General features: G+C 46.2%; 1 protein-coding gene across 1 annotated transcript in view; it reads right to left on the bottom strand.

Moving 5' to 3' along the window:
• RYR1 (ryanodine receptor 1) overlaps positions 1–16,487 on the bottom strand; it is a 173,182-nt gene that overhangs the window by 135,412 nt on the left and 21,283 nt on the right. Inside the window, exons 2-11 of the mRNA XM_084814879.1 lie at positions 15,843–15,962; positions 13,910–14,014; positions 11,960–11,980; positions 7,436–7,510; positions 5,647–5,725; positions 4,791–4,903; positions 3,348–3,441; positions 1,207–1,303; positions 617–691; positions 8–164 (exon numbers count right to left, since the gene is read on the bottom strand). Coding sequence (XP_084671005.1) covers positions 8–164; positions 617–691; positions 1,207–1,303; positions 3,348–3,441; positions 4,791–4,903; positions 5,647–5,725; positions 7,436–7,510; positions 11,960–11,980; positions 13,910–14,014; positions 15,843–15,962 — 936 coding nt within the window. The remainder of the gene's footprint in view (positions 1–7; positions 165–616; positions 692–1,206; positions 1,304–3,347; positions 3,442–4,790; positions 4,904–5,646; positions 5,726–7,435; positions 7,511–11,959; positions 11,981–13,909; positions 14,015–15,842; positions 15,963–16,487) is intronic.

A 16,487-nucleotide genomic window follows, 5' to 3' on the forward strand; every position in this document is an offset into this window, starting at 1 on the left:
CTCTCACCTTAGAGATCCGGAAGCAAAAAGCAGTGGCTTTGGTGTTGGCTTTCTCAGCATCCACCACAACCAGCCCCTTCTCCTCGGTCAATGCCAAGTAGCGCCCTGTGGTGACATGACGGACGCGGAAGGGCTGGCCCCACTTCATGTGGCTGCCGCTCCAGCTGTTGGGATAAAAGGGGGCACGTTGTTCAAAGAAATACGGCATCTTCCCAGGCAGGCTTATTTCGTTTTGGGTGCTAGAGACAGGCCACTTTGGCAAATACAATATATAAAACAAAATGATAAAGTACACCACTTATTGCTATGAAGACAAGGAAAACCCAATGCATCCGTCTCGGACTTCCAAGAGAGAGGCCCAAATGGGGCTACGTACAGGTGGGAGGGGGGTAGACAAGGCATCTCCTTTGGTAGGCCCTGCTGGGGTACACATGCCCTGGAAAATATCCCAGTATTGTTAGATTGATTGACAGTGGGGCCCAAAAGCCAGTGAGCTGGCTGTGCCCTCTTGAACATGCCCCAGAATCCTTTGCAGCTTGCAGGGGTGTCCAAAGCAGGCGAGCTGATGTGAGAAGCCTTCCCTCAAGGCAGAAAGTACAAAAGAGCAATGCCCTACCTGATGCGTAAGGGCTCCAGGCGCCAGAGCGAGCGAGCCTGGGAACAGACCGCTCCACCTTCATAGTTCACCACCCTGCAGAGCAGTAGATCGGGGAGATGGGTGGAGAGGAGAGAAATGTGATTTGGGTGGCTCTTCCTCAAGCAGGATTCAAAACCAGCCAACCCAGGACATGGGAACAACGCTCCCCACTTACTACAGCCTTGCTTGTGTCCACCTGTGCTGTTCTTGCAATTTTAGGAGAGTTTTGCTCTAAGGGGAGTTGTGCGTAAACCTTCAGCACCACCGCCTGGCCCTACATACACTGCACAGTTGATAGGAGGGACACACCCCTCACCTCCTCAAGGAAAGAGGGAGCAGCAGCATTTCTGCATCAGAGGGAGCTATGAGGGGAGGGGTGGAGAAGAAGGGGAAGCTTGAACATATGTGGAGCCCCCTTTCTTCCTTCAAATCCTTCCTGAGCTGCATTGGTGCCTATTCTTCCTTCCCCACACCCTCCGTCTCAGACTGCATCCTCCTCAGTGATCTCTCTCTCTCACTTGCTCTTTAAAGCGCATGTATGTGTTGACGGTCCCAGGTATGATACCCACTTGCGCTGCTCTTCATTCTGGTCTGTGGTGGAGATAGTGAGGCACTCATCCATGTGGCCATGGAAAAGGCGCATAACGTGGCCACCGGTTACATATCCTGTGTGGACAGGAAAGAGAAGGAGGAATAAGTGAATGACCACAAGGGGAAAGCCAGTGTACAGGAGTACAAATGTTGAGTGTTGGAATCATTTCACATGCCTTATCTCACCAAGCCCTGAATGGCAAGATCGGTAGTATCATCACCACATGGCAGGAGTGGGGTGGGGTAGGAATGAGGATTAAGGCCACTCTGTGAGTTCAAGGTTGAGGTGAGATTTGAATCCATGGCCTCCCATGGCTGACGCTCCTAGCCACTACATTTTTGCAATTCAGAACCTTAAGCCAGGGGCCAAATCTGGCCCTCTGGGATTCCTTTTCCCTGGTCCCACCCACTTCCCCCACCCACGGATTGTTTGGTGGTTTCCCAGTTTTCCCCATTCTCTCCTAAGGCTTAATTACTGGGAAGTAAGGGCTTTAAGCTAAAATATACTGGTATTTTGGTCCTCCCCAAGCCTTTGGCCCCACCCACCACTGGAATGCGGCCCCCCCAGAGCTTCTCCAAGATGGAATTGGTCCTCAGGCTGAAAGAGGTTCTGTACCCCTGGTTCACACAATATCGTTGTGCAGTCTGCTGTTTGCCTAAGTCACTGCCGCGACTACCACCACCAATCTGCCCCCGGGGTTTCACCAGACATCCAATATCTTTGCAGCACCCAAGTACTCAAAGCTAAAGAGCTCTTTGTATATTTTTAAAACAGGTGGGGGATTTTTTCAGTCCAAAGGCCAAATTCCAATCTGGGAAAGATCTTGGGGAGCATATTCCATCAGTGGGTGGGGCCAAGGGCAGGGTGGGCAGGGCCAACATGCAGTTCTTACCAAATTTTAGGCCTACTCAGAAGTAGCCAGGACAAGCCTCTGCATGCCTACTCAGAAGAAAGCAGGACAGCAGCTTCCTCCGCAAATCTTGCTTCCTCTCCCCAGCAGGAGAAAAGCTCTTATCTCCAATCAGCAGCTGCTCAGAGATAAGAGCTTTTTACCACTGAGCACTGAGGAATGGTGCATTTTTCAGTGTGCAGCAGGGGAAAGGATTACAACAAGATAGTATATGTGAAGCATGCTGAACACTCAGAAGTGCAAAATAAACACTAACTTTAGTTAAGATGAATGAGTCAGTAGATGCTTATAGATGAGCCACTTCAGCAATGTTTGTTTGTTTAATTGGAGGTGGGGGGGAAGACTGATACTTAACCAGCATTCAGTTAGCTGGTCTTTATATCTCTTGTGGAAATTGCAAAGCTGATCTCTCAGCTGCAGGCCAAGAAGCCAGTCTGATGTCTCTTTAAATCAGCCTTCCCGAACCTATCACCTTGCAGATGTGTTGGACTACAACTCCCATCAGCCAGCACAGTCGATTGTAATTCTGGCTGGGGTTGATGAGAGTTGTAGTCTAACACATCTGGAGGGCAACAGGTTGGGGAAGACTGATTTCAACTGGCCGCCTCCCTCCGTGTCTTTCAAACTTCTGATGGTTTCGTGTTTTGTTTTGTTTAATTAAAACGGGAGCTAACCTTCAGTGTTACACCTGGAAGGATCTACTTTTACAGCATATAAGAATAAGATTCACTTGCCCTCAGGATCCACACCTTCTCATTCTGCATGGGTCACTTATGTGGGCATGTCTCTTGACTACAAAGAGGCAAGTCCCAAGTAGTGACTTATGCAGAGATGCAGCAGGCAACCTCCTCAATGAATAGGTACTTTGGATTTTCATATCCAAATAAAAAAATTATTAAACATTTAATTAAGGTATTCCTCACAGCACAATTAGCAGTTCCCTCATGGCATGCTGCTGTACCCCACCAAACAATTTGGGAATTACTGATCGTTTTTATCCTACAAGTCCAATGTGGGATGAGGGGAGGGAATTTTATCTGTCTTAGCTTATTGCATTTATATGCCAGCTTTCTTCCATCATGGGACTACATGGCATTCCTAGGCAGTCTCCCATTCAGCCACTGACCAGACCCAGACCTGCTTGGCTTCAGTGAGGTGAAGCCAAGGGCATCACAAGCCCTCAGACCATGCCCTAACAAATCATTCACCTTCCTCACAGCCTGAGCAGATGGGGTTCATGTTCCAGAGTGTTTGCATGAAGGATGCGTCTGCCTGAAGTTCTCCGCTGGCTGTAGACAGGTGCTAGAAAACAGTAAGGACATTGTTGAGGAATAGAAAATTAAGAAAAACAAAGGTAGGGAAGAAGGAGATCAGGTAGCTTAAGGGTCTCCATGGATACAAACAGGATAACAGGATATTTATTTATTTGATTTATACCCCACCTTTCCACCAAAATGACAGTGGCTCAAGGGCCTGAAGTTAATAAAACCAAGATTAAAATAAACTTAGTTAAAATGAATATAAAAACAAATAGCTAAAACACAATTTAAAAAGCTCAAATTAAAAACAGCACCCAATCCAATAGAACCCACTTCAGCAGTAGACCAGTTTACATTCCAGTACATACGCCAAAAATCTGCCTGAATAAAAACATCTTTGCCTGCTGGTGGAAGGACAACAAAGAGGCAGCCCACCTAGCCCACCTTGGCAGGGAGTTCTAGAACCTTGGAGCAATCACCAAGAAGGCCCTATCTGGCATCCCCACTAAACATGCCTCCAATGGCGGCAGGACAAAGAGATGGGCCTCCCGAGGAGATCTTAAAACCTAGGCAGACTTGTTGGGAAAATGTGGTCTTTCGGGCTTCAATCAGAATCAGGTCTCATGGGGGCTTAGTCTCTCACAGTTTGTTTTCAATGGCAGGGCTCAGCCCTGGGACTGTTATAATAAAGACAGTGCCCCTGAGCATGTGAAGACTGCCTTTACCTCCTCACTGAGAAACCACAACTATCCCATACGAAACTGGGATGGGTAGGCAAGGTTAAGGGGTGCAACTTCCAGGCATTTTAGGAATGGTGCTCTAGATATTAAGAGAGGTCATGGGGGGAAGGGAAAGATTCTGGAAGGGAGAAGAGTCCGGCTATGTAGAAAGATGTCACCTGTCCTTTCTTTTCAAATGGGCCCTGGGGGAAGTAGAGGATGAGGGGGAGGTGGGGAGTTCCTGCTTGCTGTTTCAGGGGTCTAGGGCCAACGTTGCAGGCAGGATGTGAAAACAGATGCAAGTAGAGTAGAGACACAGCCAATGGGAAGGGTGACTATGAGGGCTTGATCCCTCAGGGATAATGCAGTTCCCTCCATGAATTTTTGGCTTTCATTAAAAATTAAGTCTCTTGTCCCTTTTCCTTGTGAAGACGTAAAGAAAAATGTGCAAGCAAGATTCTACTCAATTGCTCACCGAGAAGTAGCAGAACTAAAGCACTTTAGACTTATTGGGATATCTGTATTCATGTTCTGGCTGTTCTAATTCCCCATCCCCTTAAGCCTCTGGTCCACAACATTTCTGGCTATGGCCTGAGGCAGAAACACATACGCATTCAAGGTGCAGCTCCCCTAAACCAATACCCTACCCGCCCCCCTCCACACACTCACTCACCAGGTACCGCTCAGAGGAAACGCTGACAAGGATGAGGTCATCACCAACGCGTACCTTCTCCCCTTCTGATCGCTGCTTGGAAGCAGGGTGGATGGTCCACCAACAGGCTTCTCCTGGTGATGGGAGAGAGGGCTATAAGCAACTCTAGGCAAGGACATGACAGGACAAACAAACAAAAAAGAGGTCCCTGCAAATCACAAGAGAGGGTGTGACCAAGGGCATGTGTACCAAAAAGGCACAGACCATGGTGCAGAGAGCAAGCACCTATGGCTGTGAAGGACATGCTTGAAAGTGGGTGGGCAGGGCCTGGAGGAGTTTCAGAAGCCCTAGCGAGGTTGCTGAATAAAATGTCCAGCTGTCAGAGAGTGAGACTTTGGTGTCTTGTATAGCTCCTTGCCCTTCTTCATCAAAAGCAAATTAAAGGATGCAAGAAGTGTGTAGGGGGGAGAAAACAACATAAATTATGCATATCTGCTTGATGTGCATAAGTTATGCTGGTCACAGAATTTTTTTTCTTAGCAAAGAATGTCGATTTCCTAGATTCAGTTTTCAGAGAATCATAGAACAGTAGGGTTGGAAGGGGTCTATAAGACCATCGCGTCCAATTTTAGATGATGATGATAATAATCCAGCATTATTACTATAATAGTATTATTATTATACTGTTATTACTAGTATACACATAGGCCTGGATGCTTATGAAGCATCTTAGAGAAGCTTCCCTTCAGACTCAACACAGTCTTCTTATCACTCTACATTACCTGGAATTTAGAATGAGATGGGAAGGTTCTTCTCCGCCCACCTGCAAACCAAACACACACACACCCTCCTTTCCCTTGAGGACATAGCCACTTACCTGTTGCATCCTCCTGAAGGCCCACGTCAAAGGCAAGTTTATCCGTCAGGGAGCGGGATGTGGTTAGGCAGCTTAAATACTAAAAATTGGGAAGGAAAGAAGATGAAGACATGTTCTTTGCAATTCTTGACCTTCTACTACCCTGTCTGCTCTTTAAACTGCAGTTTAAAAATGTAACTTCATAACTCTATGTAGACCATCATGACAATCCAGTTATTAGCCACAGATATCCCCAATGTGTACACACAGTTAGCACTTGCGTGGAGTCATCAGGCACAACAACCTATATGCAGGTAAACTGTTAATTCCATCACAGGAACAGCTTCCGTTTAGGAATCTTGAAACAAGCAATGGGTACTTGGGGCTTCCAGACTTGATCTGCATGGCACACACACAACTTACAGTGGGTTCATTTATACCAAACCCTTTTCAAACAGCAGCTGTTTGTGACTGCCATGTTAGCTTTGGTACAAAGCATTCCACCTCGGTATTGTTCACAGGGCCACTTCAGTGAGTATTAAACTACTGCAATTCCCACTTGCTTTGCTTCCAAACCAAGCACAAATGGAAGTGGGAATCCACCATGCCTAGTACTGAGGGAAGGAGTTTAGAGGACATGGGTACTGAAAACAACAGGCCCCAATCCTGGTGCAATTTGATACTTCTTGTTTCTGGTACTTGCTGGGAACCAATCCTAGGCAAATAGGGTTTGCCCCATAGAGAGTTGGGTAAAACTGTGGTTTCTTAATCAGCTATAAACCACAAATAGAAGCCATGTTTTGTTGTTGTTTTAAGAAGTCTGGCTTGTTTAAATCATGGCTTGTTGTGATGTCTGAACCCAGAACTGTGGCTTATCCCTGGTTTGTTTGCACAAACAGATGCCCAGCAACGGCAGCCTGAAAATGAAACTGTTCTGAAGACTGGCAAAATGGATTGGAGAGAAACAAGCCAGAAAAAGGGGAAACAAGCTGCAGTTTGCTCATCTGCAAGACAATTCATGGCTAAAGCAACAAACTGTGGTTAGCGTAAACCATAGTTTAGTGTTATGTGCAAGTGCAGCCATTGTGTAAACTGTCTTGGGAGGGCTCTTGCCATTAAAACCAGCCTAGAAATATTTTAAATAATTAAATGAAATAATTATTGTCCATTGACCTAATCCGGCAAGGTAATTCTAATGTTCTACTGTGACATCCTCCAGCTGTAATTTAACACTGAGTTACCATGGATCAAATGAAACCCTACAGCAATAGGATCATCTCAAGCAATAGTTTCCGCAGTAAATCAGCAGTGGAAAGCCAATGCGAAAATACACTCAACTAAAAGGGTGATCAATCAAGGCCTTGTTCTCTTTAGACCACACACACACACACACACACACACACACACGGCCCTCCCAGGAATGTTGACACAGAAGGAAAGTACAGCCAGCACCACCCCACCCCAGATGACCTCAGCTTCTTGACTTGGAACTCAAATTTGGCCTCCAGAATGCTTCTCAGCCCTTTCAATGTTTGACACTTTCTTGGCCAGGACATGTGCCCACCTCTTAAAACTCCTTTTTGGATTCCCTGCAATGTCTTTATCCCAAGTGGAGGACATATGACGCATGCCTGAAAATAAATACGCTTGGCTTCAGGACAGGGACATTAACATGAAATGGCTCGCCTGCAACTCTGTGAGAGCACTATTCTTACCCTGCCGGGCCATGAGTTGGACGCCTCCAAGCTTCCTGGCTTTCCCCTTTCCCCACTTCAAGGTATACAACGTCCCCAAATTCCCCGCTCCTTACCATGCCACTGTGGGAATGCCGGAGAAGAATAGCATGTCCATACAGCAGAGTCCGGTGTCCACCACCTTGGGAGGACTAGGAACGACAAGGCAGAAGAAACTAAAATCAGTCTGTGAATTCATGAATCCCACCTGTGTGATGTCCTGTGTGGAGCTCCCTCAACCCCATGCCCCAATCCCACAACAATACAAGTTGCCAACTCCTTCCCTTAAGGGTACTGGAATGCACTCTATAGTGTTTCACAGGGCCCCAGAGCTTGTGGTTGACAAAACAGAAGCCAAGAAATGGAGGTTAGCGTGAGGCCTGCCAAACTCCTAACAATATATGTAGGCCATAGTGGAAACAATGACAACTCATATTTGACCCAGACAAATATGCTTCGCATCCCAGGTTTAAAATAGGCCCACAAAGCAGATGTTAAAAACCAGCCCTGGAAAATTCTGGAATGACTTGGGAGAATGAGTGGATACAGATTACTTTTTTTATAGATATTTTACCACAATGGCATTTGACTTATGGTAAAATTCTCCTCAGCACTTGGCAGGACAATGCAAAGCCAGCTTACCGAGTGGCTAGATGCTCACCATGTTAAGTCAGCACTTGATAAGTGTTTGTCTGTCTCCACACAATGACCCTGAGCCATTCTATCTACTGAAGAGACAGAAGAATTTCCTCTGAGCAATTTTTTCCAAGGGACCCAGGAGGAACAAGGCAGAGTTGCATTCACTATCAATCGGAGCTGCTTATTGGTTCAGAAAGCGCCAGCAAAGAAAAGCTCCTTCCCACAACAAACAGTTACTTCCCATAACTAAGGACAATTATATTAGACCCAACAAGGTGTACTGGTCATCTGTATAGATCTGCAATTATAATCTGCTGTGCCAAAAGCAGGTAGCTCTTCGACAGTGTTTCCAAATACATTGCTCTCCCAAATATATCAGTCAAGCCAAGAGAAACACTAATGCCCCAGCAAACACAAGCTGGCACTGTCATTACACCGCACTCCAAGAAATGTGGTATTTCATCGTTATCTGTTTTTGCAGTAATAAAAAACAACAGCCATTGTTATAGATAGAGTCAGTATATAAAGGGCCATACCACTACAATATATATGGCCACATGTACAGGTAGCTTACAAGTGTAAATCAGTGGTGTAGTGGAGCCAGGGTTCGCAGGGACCCAGCGCTGGCACTTTGATTAGCAGGGACACTGATGTCATCAGCCACCAACTCTACCCCAGAATTCCCTGTTCCCTCTGACCTTAGCTGTAATCTTCACAGCACGGGCAGGGGTGGGGGGGAATTTGTATTTTCCCAAGAACAATATATTGTTCCCTGTTGCAATGCAAAGTATTTTGAGGTAGCTTGGTCTTGAATGGGTTATTAGGACCCATTCGCTTAACAAAAGATCTGCCCCTGGTGGAGATGAAAACGGCTAGAACTGGTATGTTGATATAGATCAACACAGCAGCCTGAATTCTTGGACTCTCCTTGGGGTCATGGCTATAGCAACTGACATGATGAGTGCCTACACTTCAGAATTTACCACTACGCCACTGCTGTAAATATGGCAAGAATAACTTAGGGTGCTTCCAGATGAGGCTTTTATTACATGCAATCGGCCTGCCTCAGTCAGGCAGGGTCCAGACAACGTCTTCTTCAATTTGTAACCTTCCTGTGTTTTCCCACCACTTCTTCCATCTTTTTTTCTTTCCAGAAAATATCTGTTCAGGAGGAAAAGGAGCAGCACAATGCTGCTTGATTGCTAGTGCTAGGAGCTGTCCGTCTGGAAGCACCCTGAGACCACTTTACTACAGTATTTATAATCATGATTACTGTGGATTGATCAGTGCAGAGGTAATCTTACAGCAGTAGATATGGTCACAAATACTTGCACCACGTTATTCCATTATATTCTGTATGGCAGTGTTTCCCAAACGTCTGATAGCCGAAGCACACTTATTTTTTTCTGAATTAAAACTGGAGGCACATTTCTCTCTTTCACAAGATTAACTCTTGTGGTATAAGGGTAAAAAATACTGTCAATTAATACTGGCAAAAAATACTGCCAAATATAATTAAAGCTTGCTTTTGAGAGCTAACATGATGCTCTGATCTTGCTTCTGTAAGCACACACCTTGAGATGTGGCAGAACTACCCACCCTCAGAGGAGCTTACCTACTGAGTCTCATACAGACCTGGTTCGCATGATCACCGCAGCCCACTGTGGCATCAGCCATGGTAGGTTGTGGCACCCATGAGTGCCAGGTTTCCAATCCAGGCCCCCACCGCAGTGGCTTCTAGTGTTGTCCACTTAGCAAAGCACCCCACAACCCTACAACAGGACATGGATTCTGGGTGGTTTCATAACCACCTCGACAACTCACCCTTGGCAAGTTCGGACTACATGAGAAGTCATGCCCCGTGAGGGTATGCAAATCAGCCAGCATGTGCAAGATGGTTAACAAGCCACCGTGACTTGTTAACTACCCTGTGATCATACGAATTGGGCCAGAGATGCAGTGGGTGACATCCTCCAAGGATGGATTATTCTGGTGTGTTTCTGCAATGGGTATAACTGGACCATGCATTCATACACAGAAGCCAAGTGAACAGTGGCATGTCCACAGCCTTACAGGAAACTCTAATTATTTAATCAATTTATTCCTCATAGCAAATATCTCAAGTGCACATAATTTGGGAATAACCACTATACACACAGCCACTACAGCAGTACTCAGGTCTATATTGCTATGATACAGGTCCTAATCAAAAGGGCCTTCAGAGCATCTATGGCCCATATGACTACAGTACGTCTGATTGCTACTTTACAGTTCAAATTACTGCAGTACATATAGACATAATGTTTTGTTTGGACCGTATATACAACCCCAGAACTAGATGGACCTAATTTCCTGTTAATTAATTTATCTGCCACATTTGTGAACTGCCTTTCCTCCACAGAGCTCAAGGCAATGTACCAGAAGTTATCCTTTTGTCCCAATATAGTAGTTAGAGAACATGCTCCATTGGTAAGCATGACCAGTGTAGGTTGCTTACGGCCAACACTTCATGGGCATTCTTCCCATAATCCCCTGTGGGGGGTGGCATAGATATGATCACTGTCAGGCAGGCTGCATTCCATAATCATTACAATAGTTGGCCTTAGAAGGAATACTACAAACCATCATGGAAATTAATACCATTTCCCAAGCAGTGACCCAACAGTTGGGGGCACAGCCAACATTTCGGAGAGCAAAAGGAGACAAAACACAAGGCACTGTGGCAGGGTGAGATGGAGAGTATGCCCAGTACCTACAGTGGATCCCTCTTGACTTTCAGGATCCCTTGATCAAACACGCCCCCACCAACAACTGCTCCATCTCACAGTGCAAAAGACCATGTGAGTTTCATCATGCTGAACTCTACCATCAGCTTGTAACATATGCTCTAGTATGGGAGGGGCTCTCCACCTGTAGAAACCATGCAATGAAGTAAGAAGAAGCAGAGGATGTTCCGGATTGAGGAATGGGAAACCACAGCCAAGGATGGAGAAAGGAGGTGTGCTGGAGAAATGGAGTGAGGAACAAGGAGTCTGAGGGACAGACAGAGGGAAGGAGAGGAAGATTATTTACAGGGGAAAGGGGGTTCCACCTAGTTTCAATCAAGGGAGGAAAGATGGAGATCCACTTTACCTCCCATTAACCTCCATTCCAGAGGGCAATCCCTAAAACTTGCAGTCAAACCTTTCACAAGACTGTACACCACTCTATTTGGAATTGAAATACAACAGATCCCTCTCAATGGGAAGGAAAAAAAGTTATTTCATAAAAGGAGGCTTCACTTGCTGATAAAATGCCGCTGTTGCTCCTAGGCTACTTGAACAGGAAGGGGCACAAAAACAATAACATATACCATGATTCCATGGAAAGGGAATTTAGTGGATTAGAGACCCCTGAAGTAGAATGTTCACGCAAGAAACCCTTTCTGGTCCAAGGCCTCAGGAACCAAACTACCAAAAGAAGATGACAATTCTGTTCTGTAAAATTGGTAATGACTAAGTCCCATTCCTTTCAACACAGCTTCGGCTATTGGGCAGTATAGAAATGTGAATGATAGATAGATAGATAGATAGATAGATAGATAGATAGATAGATAGGCTTGCTCCAAGTAAGACTAACACGGGATACAGCCCCAACTTGGGGGTGAACAACCATCAGCTGTAAGTTTCTTATATGGGGTGAAAATGGGAACAGCTTTGGTCCTGAGAGTTGTTCTGTGGCCCCAAGGGAGAGCTAGGAAGTAGAATTCAGGGGGCTGTGCACTTCCCACCCCCATCACAGATCTGCCAGCTTCTCTAACCCTGCCACATGTATCTGCCTCTGGCTAAAGTTGGGGAGGTGGGAACCCCCAGGAGAAGGAGAGGAGATGGATGTGCACACCAAAACAGGCCAGGGAGAAGGGAGAGAAGGCATTTAGAAAGGAAGGGCATGGGTGGGATCACGGCAGTGAAGACAGCACCTACCCACTTGTCCAAGTCAACACCCTAGAGGGTCAGCCGGCAGAATTGAGAAGCCAAAGGAAAGAAGAGGAAGAAAAGATGAACCATTCTTGACCATATGTGAATGGGGACAGTAGGATACCTGGGAGTCTCTGGCTGTCCCAGTCAGCATCCCTAAAACACAGCCCCCATCCCACCCACACACTCTTACCTCCCTCAGGTCATCTAGGCTGGCTCTCACCCCATCCCTATGCACCCCCAGACATGGAGGAATCTTCTTAGCACACCCTTGAAGAACATGCCCAGGAAATTTTCAAAACCAAATGGAGGCCACTGAGGTGAACCAGGAGGTGGCACACCAGATCAGACCTCGTGGTAGGGAAGTTATCTAGGGGTTGTTGTCTTGGGGTTTTGTGGTGTGTTTGTCGTCGTCGTCATTGTCTTAGTGGACAAAAGGTCTTTACCTTTAACAACTGCATAACAGATAGAAATTAAATGCAGCAGGTGAAGCTTCTGCAGCACAGGTATGAAATGCTGTGGAAAGCTTCCCCTGTTGATTCCTGCCTGTTGGGTAGCTGTCAAAGCAACAGGAGCAGGGCGCTAAAAAGCTGGTACCTGGTTGGTTCCACACTAGAGCCCTTTAGTATTGCTGAGGCACTGCTTTTCCACCGTCAGCTAGAAGTGGAATTAAATCAGAGGTTGCATTCAGAGCTGTATAATCCAGCAATGTTCTTACCCATAGCTAGCAATGCCTTTCCCCATTATCCTTCTATAATATTTACTCACATAAATGCCATCCAGCAAAGGTCACCTGTAATGTTAATTAAAAGCAGGTTCTGGCTGTTTTATTGCTGTGGGATTAGTGATGAATTGCCCCTTAATCAGCCTTTGTTCTGGGTAGAGGTCTTTAATTACTGGTTTCTTTTCATTTTCTTTCTTTTATAGTGAAATAATGCTGTTTTGCTATAAAAGAAAGAAAACTATGAAAGAAAACTAGTATGAAAGTAAACTAGTAAGTCTGGCAGGAAACACAAGCTGACTAATTAAGGGGCAATTCATCACTAATCCCCCAGCCATACTGAAAAACCACAAGAGCAAGCTACTAATTAAAGGCACACTAGCCCTGAAAAGCCTGCCTAGTGTTTTATTAGTCCACACCAGACAGACTGATGCAGCAGTTGCATTTTATTGCAAACAAAATCACCACAAATCAGATCTGAAAGAACACTGGAGAACAACACAGAAAACACTGGAATGAAACAATTTGTAGCAACGTCATCTGGATTTTCCACTGTGAGTGAAAAAAGGATGGTGATTTCAAAGAAGAGGGATAGTGTGGAAGCAACTTCTATCAATAAAAAGTGACTGCCATCTCTAGCCATCAAGCTCCACTCTCTACACTCCAACGTCATTCTTCCCCTGCCCAATCCAACATAGGACCTGCAATTCTATGCACATACATGGCTTCCAGGCCAGGTGTGACATTAAGATGTGTGAAGGATACACCCACCTGCTCATCCTGACACCTGGCCCATGAGAAACACATACCCAGGGGTGGACAACTTTGGTGGGTTGGGGGTCCACACTGCACCTCTGGAACCCACCATGGGCTGCATCCCTCCCCCATCAGAAGTGGGAAGCTTCTGCTGGGAAACGGCCTGCATGGCCTGTTTCTCTGAGAATTGCACTCCGTGCCAGCCCACCAAACAGCTATTTGGGGGAGTACAATTCTGCCAGGAAACAAGGCATGTGCCCCCTCCAACCTTGGTTTCCCAGGAAAATCACTGGGAATCTGGCACCCATGGAGGCCGCGGGGGATCCAGATGGCCCATGTGTTGCAGCCCCTGACTTAGACACCCACACATGTGCATGCCCATCCAGTGGGCTCATCTCAGAGAGGCTTTACCAGATGCCCGCCTAAACACCCTCTCCCACCATGCTGCCTCAAAAGGAAGGAAAGTTTGTGGTTCTTACGTCGGAGCCCACCTCCACGGTGTTGGCCAGCATCTCCTGCAGGGCTCGTACGGACAAGGACTGTTCCAGGCTGAAGCAACATACAGCTAGATCTGGAGGGACTTTCTGTGTGTGGAGAGAAAACAAGTTTTGAGGGGGGTTTTAATTGGAGAAGTTTTACAAAAATCCTAGACACGGCAGGACACAGCAGACAAGGCACAGCAGTATGTTCACACAAAGCCCCATTGCACAGTGCATGATTAATATGTGGAATTTGGTGGGCACGCCAAAGTGAAGAAGGATAGTTAACTCCATGCTGCTGTCAGGAGCGCCCCTGCTGCCTTCTGAAATCCTCAAATAGCCAGAATCAACATGCAGACAAAAGGGCTCTTTTCTAAGGCTTTATTTCCATTCAACCTAATGACGCTTACAGATGCTAATTGCCTGAGATTAAGTGGAGAACTCAAAGGAGCAGCCTACCAGGGATTCTAAGCGTTAGGAAGATCAGTTGGCCTCTGTTTGGAGAAAAGCACGGCAACTCTCTGAACTTAAGGAGTAGGAGGGGAGACTCCCCCCCTTTCCCGTGGGGCATCGGGGCGCAGCTGTTGTCATCATGCCAAACGGCTGAGCACCTCCTCTCAGCACCTGCAACCTCTTGCTTGTCTCTGCGCCTGCGCCTCACTTCTAGAAGCTCAAGATGTCCCTCCCTCTCCATGCCAGGGTCACTGTCGCTCCCAGGAATGTGAGTGGGGGGGGGGCTCTCCCTCCAGCTGCTCATCTGAAAAACGAGCAGATTCCTCTCCCACGGATTGTGTCTCTTCCTCAGAATCAGAGCTGCTTTGAGACTCTATGGGCTCAGATCCAACCCTGACATCTGCACTGGTGGTGGAGATAATACAGAAGTTAAGTACTTTACTGCTGGAGTCAGTGCTGGCTCCAGGTTTTTGAGGGCCCTTGTGCAACATAGCCTCAATGGGCCTCCTCCTTCAGTGAGTCTACCTTCTCCTCACCATTGTCACTACGTGCTATTCCTCCTCATTCTCTTCCTCCTCATTGCTACTACTTACTTGCTTGAAAGGCAGAGAGGCAGTGAGTAAGGAGGCAGTGGCATCTACTGCTCCTTCTCACCATTACTGTTATCAGGGCCAGAGTGAGAGGCAGATGGTGAAATGGAGGAACAAGTCCAGGAGCTCTTGCCAGTGGGGCCCTGCTGGAATGTGCTCCCTTGGCGGGTGCCCAACCATGCCTACCCTTGACACTAGCCCTGGCTGGAGTAAAGAACTGCTGTTTGAGAAAATAGATGCAAACACATCCTCGATGAGGTTGCCAAATGCAATATTGGACAGAGTTTTGGATGAATAGTCAAGTCTCACCTTTACCCTTGACACAGTCTTTTTTTAAAAACCATATTATTAATTATTATTATTATTATTATTATTACTGCATTTATATCCCACCTTTTTTCCTCTTGCAAGGAACCCAAGGTGGCTTACATGATCCGCCTCCTCTCCATTTTATCCTCACAACAACCCTGTGAGGCAGGTTAGGCTGAGAGTCAGTGACTGGCCCAAAGCTTCATGTCTGAGTGCAGACAAGAAACCGGATCTCCCAAGTCCCAGTCCAACACTCTACCCAGGATATCACATTGGCTCTCTTTGTTTTATTCAATTATTGTGCATAGTACAACAAGCTTATAATTAACTAATACAATTAACAGTCAGTTACAAATAATGTATGTTAAGATTTGCTTTCCCTCTTCTGGTGAATTACCAGCCAGTCACAAGGAATGACCCAACACCTTTTTCTTTCTTCCCAGGAATAGGGTCAGTTTTATGGCCCACTTTGCAACTCTGTAACCTCCAATGCCTCAATAAACTCTGGTTAGATTTGGCCATTCCACCCAGGAGATAAGCGATGATATATCCTTCCCAGCCCCACTTTCCTCAGAATGTACCTGAGCATTGGAGGTAGGTTCCAGAAAACATAGCCGGTTTCCGAAGCCTTCGGCAGCCAGACATAACTTCAGCTGTTCCTTTAAGATCGTGGCTGAACACTGAAGGACGACCTCATCATCCTGAAGGAGAAAGGGGTATCTCAGAATTGCACATCTCAAAAGCCAGGTCTGTTGGATTGCCTAGTCCAGCTGTTAGTCTATGACAGAATATCCTAGATGTGAAGACATTTGCCATAGATGCCTTGCCTCTTCACCTTCCCTGTTTTTCTTCTTCTCTTAGACATCTCTTCTTCCCTTTGTTCCTCAGAACCACTCCGAACCCTGCCCTAGCTTTCCTTGGCCTGCTTCCTCCCATACCCTTCTGTGACATCACAGTAGCTTAGCCATTCAGTTCTAGAGGCCTCTTTACCACCACATCCTTTTTCACATTAAATACAGATGGTTATCCCAGTACTAGAGGAAGTTATGCTTTGGGGCTAAGTGGTGTATATCAGAAGCTTCTGAGGATGAGTTTACACATTTTAACAAGGAGGTCAGAAATCCCTGTAATTCACCCCATGTTCTTATAAATAAGACCCCATGTAGTGAAGGAGAGAGACAACTATGGAATAACACAGCTTTATATTTTTTAATGGCTTTATTTTT

The sequence above is a fragment of the Heloderma suspectum genome, chromosome 10 (assembly GCF_057233095.1).
Source record: "Heloderma suspectum isolate Gila_16-S chromosome 10, 16-S_ref, whole genome shotgun sequence".
NCBI lineage: Eukaryota > Metazoa > Chordata > Lepidosauria > Squamata > Helodermatidae > Heloderma > Heloderma suspectum.